General features: G+C 33.4%; 1 protein-coding gene across 1 annotated transcript in view; it reads right to left on the reverse strand.

Annotated features, from left to right (window-relative positions):
* The window catches only part of LOC149806056 (jmjC domain-containing protein 8-like), a 38,089-nt gene that overhangs the window by 11,766 nt on the left and 9,921 nt on the right, over positions 1-16,402 (reverse strand). The window contains exons 4-7 of the mRNA XM_089950925.1: positions 16,281-16,377; positions 12,382-12,450; positions 7,360-7,479; positions 755-822 (exon numbers count right to left, since the gene is read on the reverse strand). Of these exons, the coding sequence (XP_089807051.1) occupies positions 755-822; positions 7,360-7,479; positions 12,382-12,450; positions 16,281-16,377 (354 nt within the window). The remainder of the gene's footprint in view (positions 1-754; positions 823-7,359; positions 7,480-12,381; positions 12,451-16,280; positions 16,378-16,402) is intronic.

Genomic DNA, 16,402 nt, shown 5'->3' on the forward strand with positions numbered 1-16,402 from the left:
TCTTTCTTCTTATAGTAAATAACTGCACTTTTTCCAGATGCCTTCTGAGCTTAAATTTTTCCGTATGCAGCTTCTTCTGTAGGTGCTATTCCAAACTCTTCCAACTGTGATTACCGTAATTCAGATCTTTCTAACAATCAGTTTCCTTATAAACTGACCAACTAAATTTCCGTCAACATTTTGCTCCAGTCATTCCCATTTCCATACATTTTTTAAACCTTTATCTAAACTTTTTGTATCATGGTCTCTCTCAACAACTCAGGACGCCATGTTTTGCAAGCATGCTTTTTATTCCATTGTCATCAATTTCCATTACATGAAGATTCACTGGATGAATTTAAACCTTTGACCAATCAGAATATTCTTTACGAGAGTCATGTGCTAACTAATATATGGAACAAATAATTTACAAGGATTCATTGAGGAATGGGACCAGACTGACCGTTTTTTAAAAACTGGATCAGAGATGATATATAAAATGGACTATAACAAGAAAAATCTGATTCAAGTCAGGAGAAAAGCAGAATTTCACTTTAAAATGGAGAAAAATCATGTCTGTTATACACACAATAAAATTAAGGCATTAAGGCTTGAAATTATTTCTTATGCCTCCACAACTGTTCTACACTTGTCCAAACATCCATCTGTCTGTCTGTCCTTCCATGTGTCTTTCCAGTCAAGTTCTGAAATTTGACCACTACATTTGGGGTACTTGGGTTCCATACACTCTTTCTACTAAATATTATACCGTTACCTTTCTACCAAATATAACTTCACCAAATCCTGGACCATGAAAATGAAATGGAACACCAGTACCTGCACCTGAAATTGAGATTTACTGTTATACGGGTATGCAATTTAACACCGTATCTAATACGGATATCTGAATCACTGAATTCTATCATTTGGACTACATATGCAAGTTAGCACCATATCTGACTAATACTGAGTTAGTCAAAGCTTTCCCTCATGGTGCTTACCACTGAGTACATGTCAGCTGCTACACTGTACAATATGTTATCAACAGAACAGCATGCCACCAGCTGACACAGTTCCAAAATGGCTGACTGGGGAAAGCTGCACACTGATATAAGCATTTATGCTTTCAAATGTAATATTTAGTGCTTATTACTTCTTTCTTAAAGTATAGCATTATAACACCAACAGCCTTGCTAGCTTGTACTTCAAGTGGTGAGACAATGTACAATAAATATATTCCACTCAATGTTAAATTTGGTGTCATTAATGTGAAGGTTATTTGGACTTGTTTTCTTCATTTTTGTTTTCCAGACAGTTTCTCAAAATTATTGATAAGGTCTTGAGATAAATGTAATCCTCAAAAGTGAACCGATTGTCTGGATTCCCTGTTTCTAACTGCAAATATGGCTGCATTTGGTGGAATGTCCAGTGTCGTTGTCACCCACTGGCTGCTTAGGATTCATCAAATACACCAGCACTAAAAAATCTGTTTTACTAAATAGGATATTAAAATCAAGCAGTGCTATGACATGACCATGCAAATGGTAGGCTTTACTAAGAATATCTGGAATTTATGCATGGAGATATGGCAGGTGTGTCCAAATGTGCTTACAGTGAGATGTTATTGTTATTATTAGAACTTGAATCAGATTTTTCTTGTTATAGTCCATTTCTAGGGTTTAACGCCATTTTTCAGCACAAGATAGGCTATACATGGCGGCCAGTATAACTGGTGGAGGAAGAACCCTGGCAAATCCAGGGAAGAACCACTGACCCACGAGAAGCTACTGGCAGGCTTTCCCATGTACCCACGTTAGCCGAGCCTTGGACTCGAACCCATGCAGACAGAGGTGAGATGGCAGTGATCCGGAACGGTGAGCGCTTTAGACCACGCGGCCACTCGGGGCCCCCAGTGAGATGTGCTAGAATCATTGAAATGAGGTTGGGTCATACACATTTGCTTGCATATCGGAGCAGATTCTTAAATAGTTCTAATAATACAATCACCCCTACTAAAATGCAGTACTTACAGTCCATGAATGCAAACCATGGCAGGTCAAGCATGATAAAAATTTCACTCCATGGTAGTTTTACATTTATTTTGTGAAATAATAATGTTTTAAAATGAATGTAAAAATACAATACTAAGTTTCATGTTGATTCTCTCAACCCATAGTTATACATCTGACCAAGTAGACTATACACTGTATATATAACATTTCAACAAGATATAACAACTGCCTTTAGTAAATATTTGTTCAATCCTCATTTCTAACACACAGCTGCACTATCATCAAGATTTAAGTGATTTAAATTTATGAAAAATCTCAACCACTTGCCAAAAATATACTGTATGATTAAATTCTAGTTGCAGCTAAAACATCTTGATATTAAGAACCTGAATCCTTCTTTAAATTACAGCTCCAAATCAAACATCAACAGTCAGAAGATAACAGGAACAGTTAGCTTTATTTGCTTTTGCTTAAAAAATAACAGCCATTTAAAGAATACATTCAATTAAATAGAATCTTTTAAAATATTGTAACATTCATGAAGTTTATAGGCCCAGAAATAAGTAATTTTTTAAAACAAGTCTGCATTGTATTTGCATTCGATTTGCAATCATCTATCATCTCTTACTTTGCTTATGGTCTTAAAATGTATTCAGATTTGTTGTGTTGATTGCTTTCATCAATCATTTTTTAAAAATGAGTTCAGAGTTTCTATTTATTGCTCTCATCAATCATATTCTTTCATTTTCTCAAAACTGAATTCAAATTTTGCAATTAATGCTTTCATCCATCATTTCCTTTCATTTTCAGTCTTTGGAAAGAAATGGATTAGTATTTATTGAAGTTAGGTTTCCATTTTTGAAAGTGTTAAAGGGATAGAACCACAATTTTGTACCTTGTATTATTAAATGTGTGCTGTAATGATATAGCTCATGCAGAAAATGCAAAAGACAGCTCTGGATTTTAATTAAAATATACAATTATAGCTATAAAGTATTTGTTAGCAAATTTAAATTTTTGTTTCCTTTGACTGAAAATAGGTGGCACTCTACTGTTTCATACATTGCATAGGATTGGGGTTTTAAAGAAATATAATTTCCCCTATTTTCCACACTGGTTTTACTGGCTATTTAAAAAAGGCCTTGTGTATCTTAGGTATTCCAGCACCATCTAAGAGTAGACAATAACACTCTCTAACAATAGACAATGTAGTTCTTTAACACAATCTAACATAGTACTCTAACACTAACAGCAGACAATGTAGTACTCTAATACTGTCTAACAGTAGACAATGTAGTACTCTAACACTGTCTAACAAGAGACAATGTAGTACTCTAACACCATCTAACAGCAGACAACATAGTACTCTAACACTAACAGCAGACAATGTAGTACTCTAACACTAACAGTAGACAATATAGTACTCTAACACTGTCTAACAAGAGACAATGTAGTACTCTCAAACACCATCTAATAGCAGACAACATAGTACTCTAACACCATCTATGAGTAGACAACATATCACTCTAACACTAACAATAGACAAAATAGTACTCTAATACTGTCTAACAGTAGACAATATAGTACTCTAACACTGTCTAACAGTGTGTGTGATTTGGATTGTTAACGTAGCTTTAACAATTTTTCAATCACATCGCTACGATGTCTGCAGTGTGGCAGTTTAGAGTGATGTCTAGCACTGGGGCATCATGCTGCAGACATGTAGCATGATGTCCCACCCAGTCACATTATCCTGACACCAGGCTGACCAGTCCTGACACTAGCCTCCTAATGCTGAGCGCCAAGTGAGGCAGCTGTTAGTACAATTTTTGTAAGTCTTTGGTATGACTCGGCCGGGGATCGAACCCACGACCTTCTGCATCTGAGGCAGATGCTCTAACCACTAAGCCACAGGAGCGGTTTGTCTAACAGTTGACAATGTAGTACTCTAACTCTGTCTAACAGTTGACAATATAGTACTCTAACACTAACAGAAGACAATACAGTACTCTAACACTAACAGTAGACAATAAGTACTCTAACACTAACAGTAGACAATAAGTACTCTAACACTGTCTAAGAGTAGACAATAAGTACTCTAACACTGTCTAACAGCAGACAATACAGTACTATCATGATCCGTGTATAATGTTCAATATTTTCATGGATAAGCAGGGACTAAAGATAATTAAGGATATGTGTGCTTAAAATGGATAAACAGGGACTAAAGCTAATAAAGTATACCATATTTATTCGTTTATAAGTCAAGTCAAACTGCAAACAACTAAGATCCAGATGGGCCGTAGTATAATGCACCTGATGATCATGGTCTATGTTGTTTGTGCTACTGATTACTCCTAACAAACTGCACAGACTCAGATCTACCAGCACATTATGCAATGCAGATCTGGGTCTGTGTAGTTTGCAGTTGGACTTGTTTTATAAGTGAATATATATGGCATGTGTGTTTAAAATGAATAAACAGGGACTAAAGCTAATCAAGGATATGTGTGCTTAAAATGGATAAACATTACTAACACTATTAAAGGATGTGCTTGTTTTCATTATAAGAGTACATCAAAAGAACATGATGCAATAGCTGGGATGCAAGTTCAAAGACTTTGACTAACTGCTGAGTGGTGGGAAAATGTGCTTTTATTTATTATGACTGAATTCAGAGGCAGAAAGACCCAGCGATGTACATGTGGTCATTATAAGAGTACATCAAATGAATAACTTCAGCTTTCATTATTGTGTTCATTTCAGAGTGTAGCATAAGTGGTGCATGTGACCTTGAAATCAGGACATAAGTGATGCATGTGACCTTGAAATCAGGACACATCAAAACTTAAGACAAAATGCTGTTTCCAAATTTGGTCATTAAGTATTTTGATGTTAGATGGCAAACTGATGAAGATTGCAATGGGATTCAGAAGAGTACTCAAGTTGCTAGAACTGACAGTTTGGATGGAACAGTAACCTAGTGTAAGAAAGTGTCTGATGCCTAGCTTAGTGTTTGGAATAAGACCTTTCTACGGACTGACAACATTTAGTTAAACTCTGATGGTCAAACAAGAGCTATATGTCAGTGATATAAAGAATTTGGAAAATCAACTCAATGGTAACCCCAGTTCTCTCATCTGGACATTTAGCCACTTCAAGTATGCCCAATATGCTTCTGGGACAGGATTGCAACTTTTGCTGGTGGGACTCCTATTTTCCCGAAAGTCACTGACTCCTAGTCTTAAATTCATAGCAAGACTTTTGAATATATTGTAGTATCATCAGTTTTCATGGGAGACAAATTTTCATGGTTTTCCTTGTTGCCCCGAACCACAAATTTAAATCCCCAATGAACAATGAGCCACGTCAGATGATGATCCCACCCACCCCATTTTCTTACAGTGTTTCATACCTAGAGATTAACACAGCTACTAGTATTTGATAAATCAAGGTCAATACTGTAATATGGTAATTAAATATTAGCTTTTACATGTGTTTGTTTTATTTTTTATTTTAACCTTTTGAAACAGGAATTATAAAACATTTTATATTGTTTCAATGCACACGTACAATAAGATATCTGATAGCCATAATTTTACACTCACTGCCTTAAATCAATAAGTGAGGTAAGGATAGAGAGAAAATAGAGAAAAAGCATAATGTATTCAAACAACAGTAATACTGAAAATGAAAGAAAAAATAATACAAAATAACAATATACAAAAATGAAATCTAATGCTTATTCAAATCAATCCTTCATTCGAGTACAACTGTTGTTGAAACATTTAAATCCTTCTGAAAGCACATTTCATTTTATCCATGCATTTTTAATCCAAAAGAACAACAATCCTGTAAAATACTATAACTATTTCTTGAAACACTATTATTATTGAAACACTGTGTATATACACTAATTACAGCAGAGTATTAAAGCTCACACTTCACCGATTTTTGGACAAAACCACTGTATTAACATTGTGTCAATCAAGTCTCATGGTACTCACAAATGCTTCTCAGGTAATAATCCCCAAATTGCTGAATTAAACAAGTCTAGCTTTCTCAAAACTAATGATAATTAGATCTGATCTTTCACTCATTGTCGCGTAAGCTGCAATTATCCATTCAGCAGGGGATGTCTTAGTTGAATTTTACCACTCTTAAACCACTGTGTTAACGCCATGATCATCAGAAAGTGCTGATGGTGCAGCTTGATGGACAGTGGTTTAAGAGATAATTCATATGTACTTTAATAACTGACTGGCCTAGTGTTGTTGGCTGCATCAGCTTCCTTTGATGTTGAGCACTCCAACGAAAACATGGCGAAAGTGGTTAATCTTGACAGGTGTTTTATCTGTGCTCATAGAGATGGAAATATTGTTTTAGTGTTGTTGGCTGCATCGGCTTCGAATGATGTTAATCATCTGGTCCAAAAACACGGTGTAAGTATTGAACTTGAGAGGTTTTTGATTTGTGCTCATACAGGTGGTAGTATTGTCTTAAACATTAAAGTAAACACCATTTGTGTCGGCACAGTTTTATTCTTTTGTATTCTTTATTTTGTGTATTTGTAGAGGTTAAACCATGAAATTAAATACCTACTAATATGCAAATTTTGACAGGCAAAACCACAAATTTAAGTACCCACAAAAATGCCTTTTTTAAAATACAAAACCATGAAAAGTGAGCCCAACAAAAATAAATGATACTACAGTATGTGCTCTTTAAATATTAGCTTGGTTCATATTTTGTTGCAACTTTAAATTTGTGGTCTAGCTTGCTAATTGGTACCCAACATGGTCTAGCATGCTAATTGGTACCCAACATGGTCTAGCAGTCTAATTGGTACCCAACATGGTCTAGCATGCTAACTGGTACCTAACATGGTCTAGCAGGCTAACTGGTACAGAACATGGTCCAGCAGGCTAATTGGTACCCGACAGGGTCTAGCAGGCTAATTGGTACCCAACATGGTCTAGCATGCTAATTGGTACCCAACATGGTCTAGCAGGCTAACTGGTACCCAACATGGTCTAGCAGGCTAATTGGTACCCAACATGGTCTAGCAGGCTAAATAGTACCACAAACTGTCTTGCTTGCTAATGGTACCCCACAAATAATGAATTCACAATATATAAACCATAACTGCTACTTCAATATGAGTACATCTACCATGATAAATCAACATATGTCATTTGACTTCTTTTTTCTGATGAAAAATTCATAAGAAAAATTGGCATGTGCTTTCCCTACAATAATGTTGGGGTTATTATAGGGATTTGGGAAAGGTTAAAGGGATAAAAACAGAAAGATTTATATAAAAAATATAGGGATACCTGTATAAAATATACCTGTGTCATGGACTTACCTGCTAAACCAAAACTGTATGCACCTGTCATCCCAGGAATTCTGTATGGTGGAGGTTTGTATTGACTGAATAGCTCCTCCCACTCTGTGTAGTTGTTATCTCCAAACCAATAAAACGTTTCTGATGAAAAACAAGATAACAAAGAAGAAATTTTGTTATGCTGACATTGTTTCAGAGACAGAGGCAGTCCTAGAATGTGAGAGCATATTTAAGAAACACTGATCATAAAGTAAAACTTGACTTGAGAACCCATCCTTTTATAAACAAAAAGTGGACTCTCAAGACAGGTGGTTTATCAAAACAGGTCTGTTGTGGAAGGCCAGTTTTCATCGTAAAAGTTCAACTGAGTTGAATGAAAGAAAAAATACCCATGACAATGTTATTCTTTATTCATAGTGCTTGCTCAAATTATTACATACATAAATAGCTTTAATCATGAACATTATCACTTTTATTTGAAGTTCACATACAGTCCTTAAATATAACAACTGCAAAGTTAACTAAGATAACATTTACTTAATATTTTGTCCATAATGTGTACAGTTAGTTATGATAACATTTAGTTAATATTCTGTCATAATGTATACAATTAGCTATGATAACATTTTGTTAAAGTTCTGCCCATAATGTATACAGTTAGCTATGATAACATTTAGGTAATATTCTGTCATAATGTATACAGTTAACTATGATAGCATTTAGTAATATTCTGTCATAATGTATACAGTTAGCTATGATAACATTTAAGTAATATTCTGTCCATAATGTGTACAGTTAGCTATGATAACATTTAAGTAATATTCTGTCCATAATGTGTACAGTTAGCTATGATAACATTTAGTTGTTGTTGTTGAGTTTAATTATAGTAGCGTTCGCACAATTGTGCATGTGCCACTTTTTTTCTGACTGCACCGCAGCCTGCTAGTTGTTCCTGGGGAAGGGGATGGTGCCACCTCCCCCAGGCTTTTATGGATTCAAGGAAACCTGATAGTTTGGCCTCAATCTGTGGGTCCATAAAGGTCCCTACATTTGAATGGTTGGCTGTCATTAGTGGGAAGGAGAGCTCGGGAATGGTCCTGCTTGCTTTACATCGCTGGTTTCTTGTTGCATTTGCCTTTCTTTTTTTTTTTTTTGAGATTTTTTTTTTCCGAGATTTTTTTTTTTTTTTTTTTTCCTCTTCAAAATGTTCTAAAAGGAGGGGGGATGTTCTATGCTGTTTATAGAGGTTCTTAGTAGATATCATGTATGAAGAGAGATTTTCAAGATTATTATGGTATTACTAGTCGAGGTGTTTAGGGTGTGTTTCCTACGTTATGTTATTTATAAGTTTTTAGATATTACCTCTTTAAGTTATTTATTAATTGATGTTTTTAGAGACTGAATGTTATTTATACTTTATTTAGCAAGAGACCGGAGTCCTAGCCGATTACACGGTTCGTTAAGGACATCTAGGACAGGAATCCTAGCTGATTACTAGGTTCGTTAAGGACATCTAGGGCATCCGATTTTGCGGTTTCCTTAATTTTTTATAGGTGCTTCGTAAGTGAATTATTTTTTAATACTTTTATAAAATTGAATGATATGTTATGGTTTTTTATGTGGTGGCTTCTACATTTATTTAGCTAGTTACTGGGTCTTTTGGTTTTGTGGGGATAGTAATTATATTTTGTTCCTAAGTCCTGCTAAGTCTATGAATTGATTTATATTTTTATATGCTGATTGTTTATTTTTATTAGAGTCCAAAAGTAACTCTGGGTATGTGTGTGGTAATCCAATATTCTGTCCATAATGTGTACAGTTAGCTATGATATCATTTAGTTAATATTCTGTCCATAATGTATACAGTTAGCTATGATAACATTTAGGTAATATTCTGTCATAATGTATACAGTTAGGTATGATAACATTTAGGTAATATTCTGTCATAATGTATACAGTTAGGTATGACAACATTAGAGTAATATTCTGTCCATAATGTATACAGTTAGCTATGATATCATTTAGTTAATATTCTGTCCATAATGTATACAGCTAGCTATGATATCATTTAGTTAATATTCTGTCCATAATGTATACAGTTAGCTATGATAACATTTAGTTAATATTCTGTCCATAATGTATACAGTTAGCTATGATAACATCAGAGTAATATTCTGTCCATAATGTATACAGTTAGCTATGATATCATTTAGTTAATATTCTGTCCATATTGTATACAGTTAGCTATGATAACATTTAGTTAATATTCTGTCCATAATGTATAGTTAGCTATGATAACATCAGAGTAATATTCTGTCCATAATGTATACAGTTAGCTATGATATCATTTAGTTACTATTCTGTCCATAATGTATACAGTTAGCTATGATAACATTTAGTTAATATTCCGTCCATAATGTATACAGTTAGCTATGATAACATTTAGGTAATATTCTGTCATAATGTATAGAGTTAGGTATGATAACATTTAGGTAATATTCTGTCATAATGTATACAGTTAGGTATGACAACATTAGAGTAATATTCTGTCCATAATGTATACAGTTAGCTATGATAACATTTAGTTAATATTCTGTCCATAATGTATACAGTTAGCTATGATATCATTTAGTTAATATTCTGTCCATAATGTATACAGTTAGCTATGATATCATTTAGTTAATATTCTGTCATAATGTATACAGTTAGCTATGATAACATTTAGTTAATATTCTGTCCATAATGTATACAGCTAGCTATGATATCATTTAGTTAATATTCTGTCCATAATGTGTACAGCTAGCTATGATATCATTTAGTTAATATTCTGTCCATAATGTATACAGTTAGCTATGATATCATTTAGTTAATATTCTGTCCATAATGTGTACAGCTAGCTATGATATCATTTAGTTAATATTCTGTCCATAATGTATACAGTTAGCTATGATAACATTTAGTTAATATTCTGTCCATAATGTATACAGTTAGCTATGATAACATCAGAGTAATATTCTGTCCATAATGTATACAGTTAGCTATGATATCATTTAGTTAATATTCTGTCCATAATGTGTACAGCTAGCTATGATATCATTTAGTTAATATTCTGTCCATAATGTATACAGTTAGCTATGATAACATTTAGTTAATATTCTGTCCATAATGTATACAGTTAGCTATGATAACATCAGAGTAATATTCTGTCCATAATGTATACAGTTAGCTATGATATCATTTAGTTACTATTCTGTCCATAATGTATACAGTTAGCTATGATATCATTTAGTTAATATTCTGTCCATAATGTATACAGTTAGCTATGATAACATTTAGTTAATATTCTGTCCATAATGTATACAGTTAGCTATGATAACATCAGAGTAATATTCTGTCCATAATGTATACAGTTAGCTATATCATTTAGTTACTATTCTGTCCATAATGTGTAGTTAGCTATGATATCATTTAGTTACTATTCTGTCCATTATGTGTAGTTAGCTATGATAACATTTAGTTACTATTCTGTCCATAATGTATACAGTTAGCTATGATAACATTTAGTTACTATTCTGTCCATAATGTATACAGTTAGCTATGATATCATTTAGTTAATATTCTGTCCATAATGTGTACAGTTAGCTATGATAACATTTAGGTAATATTCTGTCATAATGTATACAGTTAGCTATGATAACATTTAGTTACTATTCTGTCCATAATGCATACAGTTAGCTATGATAACACTTACATTAACTGTTTTAGAGCCAAAGGTCAAAACCTAACTCATCCTTGATACAGATAATGATTGGATCAAATTTATAAATTAATGGGTATAACAGATGTTTCACAGTGAACAGATGATGAAATCTCTGACTGACACTTTTTTAATTGTGTGCAGGCTTTAATAAAAGTAACAATCAATACAAACCTTGTCAATAACAATAGAATTAACTCATCCATAAAATGCAAAACAACATTTTTCAGAGAAAAAGACATTGACTCCAGTCATTACAGAAGAGAACAAAAAATGAGGGTAACTTTAAAATTTTCCATCCCTTTTTTAAACCAACACCTAAATAATAAGTAAAAATTTAAATGTATCTTATAAAACAAAACTGTTTGTTTTTTTCTTCCAAGGGTTTTTGAGCAATTCTCCATTTTTACTATATTAACATTTTACTTTTAGTTTCCTAGAAGTAATTAATATGGTGATGTGCTACTTCATATATGTCATACTATGAAGATGATGGTCATGATTTAATTTATATGGTACTTATGTTTTAGAATGAGTTTCAGTTTTAAGCAAACTAAACACTTCTTTTGATGACTTTTTGATATTATATTATGTCAATATTACAATATTCTATTAATAAAGGTAAGCAATAAAAACAGGAATAAATAAATAATTAAAGTTTAAATACAAGTATGTCATGCAAGTTTGTCTCCATTTTCATACTGATGTTCCATGTAAATACAAACATATAAGCTATCTGCAATGGGTGTATTGTAAAGAGACCACCTTGCTACAAGTATGTCCATCATTTCTCAAGCAGAGGAACTGCATTCATAGCACATAGCTCTTTATGATATGTGGAATGCTTGAAATCCAACTCTGTCAAGGTCTCATCAAAACAAGCAACATACCATGTAAAGATAATGATATTAAGTAGATTAATAAGGGCCATAACTCTGTTGAAAACTGAGTAGATGCAACACATAGGTCTTTGAAATAATGTTGGCAACAAATTGCATCCGAATCTAATGAATGATTTATGTGCTGTGCTCATCACAAGCAACATCTCAAGTAAAGACACTAAGCTGAATGACAGGGGCCCATAACTGTCCCGAAGGGAGGAAACAAGACAAAACCTCCCAAAAAATACAGAACTCCAACAAATGTTAGTCTCAACTTGGAAATAAAAGAGAAAATGGACACATGAAAATACAGAGAGAAAAAGACAAAAATGATTAATGTATCACATCAGAATGGCTGCTTTAATATCATCAAAACTATTTGCCACAAACAAAACTGACACTCACCATTTCCAAGCATAGTCAAGGTTTGGGGCTGCAATATTTCATTTATATATGTCAGAAGAGAAACATCCTCTGTAAAAGAAAAACAGTTAAGTAAAACAAACTTCGCTGATTCATTATAATACTGATGTATAATTTCAAAACTTAAGAAGCATAAACTTATTTTGGAGAAAAATTAGTCATTTATAATAATAATAATAATAATAATAATAATAATAATAATAATAATCTTTAGAAGCTCTATGTGCTTTACAATATTAGATAACACTTGAAAACATATATAATAAAATTACAAACACAAACATATGCTGACTATAGTTAAGGAAGAAAACATTATTAAGTCTTTAAGGCTGTTCTAGTAGTCAAAATTGGAGGACTCTTAAATGAGATCACATCATCCTTGTGTCTATGGTCTATGGACAATTAGTTCCACATAACTATTAATTTATTTGTTAATTATTACACTTATTCCATCTAGTTAAACAGGCATATTTTAGATGATGAGAAGAACAGTTTTGATTGTTCTCCAGTAATGCAATAAGGACTATACAAACTATTTAGTCAGATGCCTCAAAATAAATAAGCATCATGTCCCAACTAGTCACATTATCCTGATACCAGGCTGACCAGTCCTAACATCAACCTCTTAATGCTAAGCACCTAATGAGGCACCTGTTGGTACCATTTTTATAAGTCTTTGGTTTTTCTAGACCGGGCTTCGAACCTGCGACATCCTGCATCTGAGGTGGATGCGCTAACCAATAGGCCACCGCAGTGGTCCTCCTACAATGTACGATGTTTATCTTTGGTGCTTAGTCATACTGCCCAAATAATGGCCTTGTGTAGCTTGTTCCCCAATCGAATGACAGGAGAACAAGAGGTAACATTTTCAGGAACATCTCACATGCTTCGCAGCCCATATCAATACTCTTCCACAAATTTAAATCTAATTGATTATACTTACTATGCTGTCTTTATCCAGATGGAATCAAAATCTGACAGTAGCAAATGGACATGTTTTTATGTTCCATTCAGCTGGTTGGAATGCGATAGAAGCCAGGAATGCTGAAATCGGATTAGGTTAAAGAATGTTTCTTTAATGAAACAAATAAAAATATAGTAATATTGAAAAATGTGTTAAGATAGCTTCATTTTATACAAGATATTACTCAATTTCAACATTTATGGCTTCCATCGCATTCCAACCAACTGAAATGTAGGTCAACGGAACTTTATAATACTCCATTTGCTTGTGTGATAATTTGATTTCAATCAATAAAAGACATCAGAGTAAGCACTGCTCAAAGAAAAACATTTAAACACTGGCCCAGGGCTGGTGACAATAAAAAAATCACAACCCCCAAATCAAATTCCACAAGCCTAGACTATAATTAAATGCCTCTGACGAGTATGGGTAAAACACTTTATGAACACAAAACAACTGTTCAAAACACAAGCATGTGCATATTTTTGTCTATCAATCAATCTATTTCATGGCTAAAATCATACTGAAAAGCATAGGTCAATTAACTAATCAGAATGTTCAATTTAGTGTGTCAAATATGTTGCATGCAGGTGGTCTCCTATTTTGACAGACAAAGATGTTGATGTGTTGTTTGCAGTCTGCACAAAGAATTAAATCCCCTTTGTTTTGCTGGCATGCTTCACAGAGAAAATTCCATCAAACAAGAGATCTGAAATTTATTTTTGCTTGCTTTGCTTCCTAAATTGCCTTTAAAAATTAGTCACACTTGAGCACTATTCTGACAAAAGAAATAATGCTTTCCGTTTTATATATTTATAGTGTAAAACCCAATTTGAAAGAAACATTGCCAATGTTCATAAACTTGTCAATAATCTCTAATACAGATGGCTTAAGCATTTCTCATTCAAGGCAATATGTAATAACTTTGCATGCATCTAGCATCTGTCTGATTTACCTATATTGGGTTATTCCACTTCATTATCTTTTTTTACCTATGTAAATTGGCACAATGGGCTCACCCATTGCAGTCTGCAAATGCAAAACACTAGCTATTGTAAGCCCATTATGTAAACCATACAATGGTGGTTTATATCTGACCTCTTTTAATTGCCTTTATTTAACTGTCCAAAGGATAGTTTTACATCAGCTCCAATCATGACTGCTTACCGTTTATACATGCTACATGTAACAGGCATATACTGAAGTGTTGCTTTTTTTCCTTCCATTTTCAAAGATCACTGAAAATTTTATTTTTTCAAACACAACCATGTCAGGGGTTTTTGGAGTATAAATTGTGTTTTCAGCATGACACACCCTGTTATGGTAGGTCAACATCTTGAAATTAAATTGACACATTTCAGAATGTAACCGAAGCTTTTCCTGGTAAATCAGATTTTTCCGACAAGTCTGATGGGCTTCACACTTAAAATACTGTAGGGGTCTGATCTGAAATTAGAGAAGCCCTGGGCATTGGGCTATCAGATCTTTTCAGCAACGGAGCAGGTAAAGTCCGCCTAAATCAACATGACTGTAATTAATTTGTGGAAAAGCTTCAATATGTGCTGCCAAGTGTGTGTGATATTCTTGAAAATTTGGATGCCCATTCCAATGTCAGTCAACATCAGAACATGCTTCACAATGCTGTTATTTGGGCAGCAAGACATATCACCAAAATAACATTTTCATTAGTAGGACTAACTTTACACCATGAAATGAGCTCAAGATAGCCCTTAATTCTGTATTCCAGATTTTAATTTACCTACTATCATTACTATTGTTTAAATTATTCCTCTCTGAGTATCTATTCTCTAGTAAAGGTTGGAAAAATATTGGGAAAAGTACATAGAAAATTATGGGTAAAATGTACAAAGTATGGGGAAAACATATATAGAAAAGCATGGGGAAGAAATACAAAGTATGAGGAAAAGTACACAGAAAAATATGGGGAAAATGTACACAGAAAAGTATGGGGACAAAGTACAAAGAAAAGTATGGGGAAAAAGTATATAGAAAAGTAGGGGAAAAATTACAAAGAAAAGTATGGGGAAAACATACATAGAAAAGTATGTGGAAAATGTACACAGAAAAGTGTGTGGAAAATGAACATAGAAAAATATGTGGAAAATGTACATGGAAAAGCATGTGGAAAACATACATAAAAACGTATGTGGAAAATGTACATAAAAAAGTATGTGGAAACATACAAGGAAACTATGGGAAAAACATATATACAAAAGTATCGGGCAGAAGAATAAAGAAAAGAATTGGGAAACAGTACAAAGAAAAGTATTGGGAAACAGTACAAAGAAAAGTATTGGGAAACAGTACAAAGAAAAGTGTGGGGAAAAAGGACAATCCCTCCAGCTATCCATATATAAAAACTGAATGTGTACTTAAATACTCATCAGATTTGCATAGGTTCAAGACATAATCTCCTCTTATAAAATACATACAGAACAAATAATATTTTCAGCGTCACACAATTACTGAGGTCCACAAAGAAAGTATGTACAGCTGATTTACACAGGGTTGGGGATCTAGAATGGCAATAATAAAGATTTTTTTTCCCTGGAAATGAAATGACCTTATGCCTATTGATCAACTTACCTTTATCTTACCTGGACCCCAAAATGTTCCTATCCTAACCCCAAATTTCATGAGGATGAGGATATTCAACTCTAAATGTCAAAGACTTACATAGAGCTAATGTACAGTATGTTTCTTTCTAGCTATGTTGCTGAATGTTCCTATTAGACATAAGCTTTCCAGTATTCCATAAAATCTGAACCAGTAATGAATAGCAATAAAGAATTATTAAGTAAAGTGACTATCATACCTTTTCTCAATTTACATTAAAAAGCATGTAAGTTTTTGCTACTTACAAAACATTTATCTGTGCTTGAATACTTGTACTTACTTTTGGTGTATGAATATGTATTAGCTGAGCTCAGTCTTATCTTTTTATCACCAAATTTCTTAATCAGGTTACTTCTTTCACACATCTGCTGAAAAACCTGAAAATTAATAAATCTGATATGA

This window comes from Sinohyriopsis cumingii, chromosome 2 (genome assembly GCF_028554795.1).
Source record: "Sinohyriopsis cumingii isolate HCF-2022 chromosome 2, ASM2855479v2, whole genome shotgun sequence".
NCBI lineage: Eukaryota > Metazoa > Mollusca > Bivalvia > Unionida > Unionidae > Sinohyriopsis > Sinohyriopsis cumingii.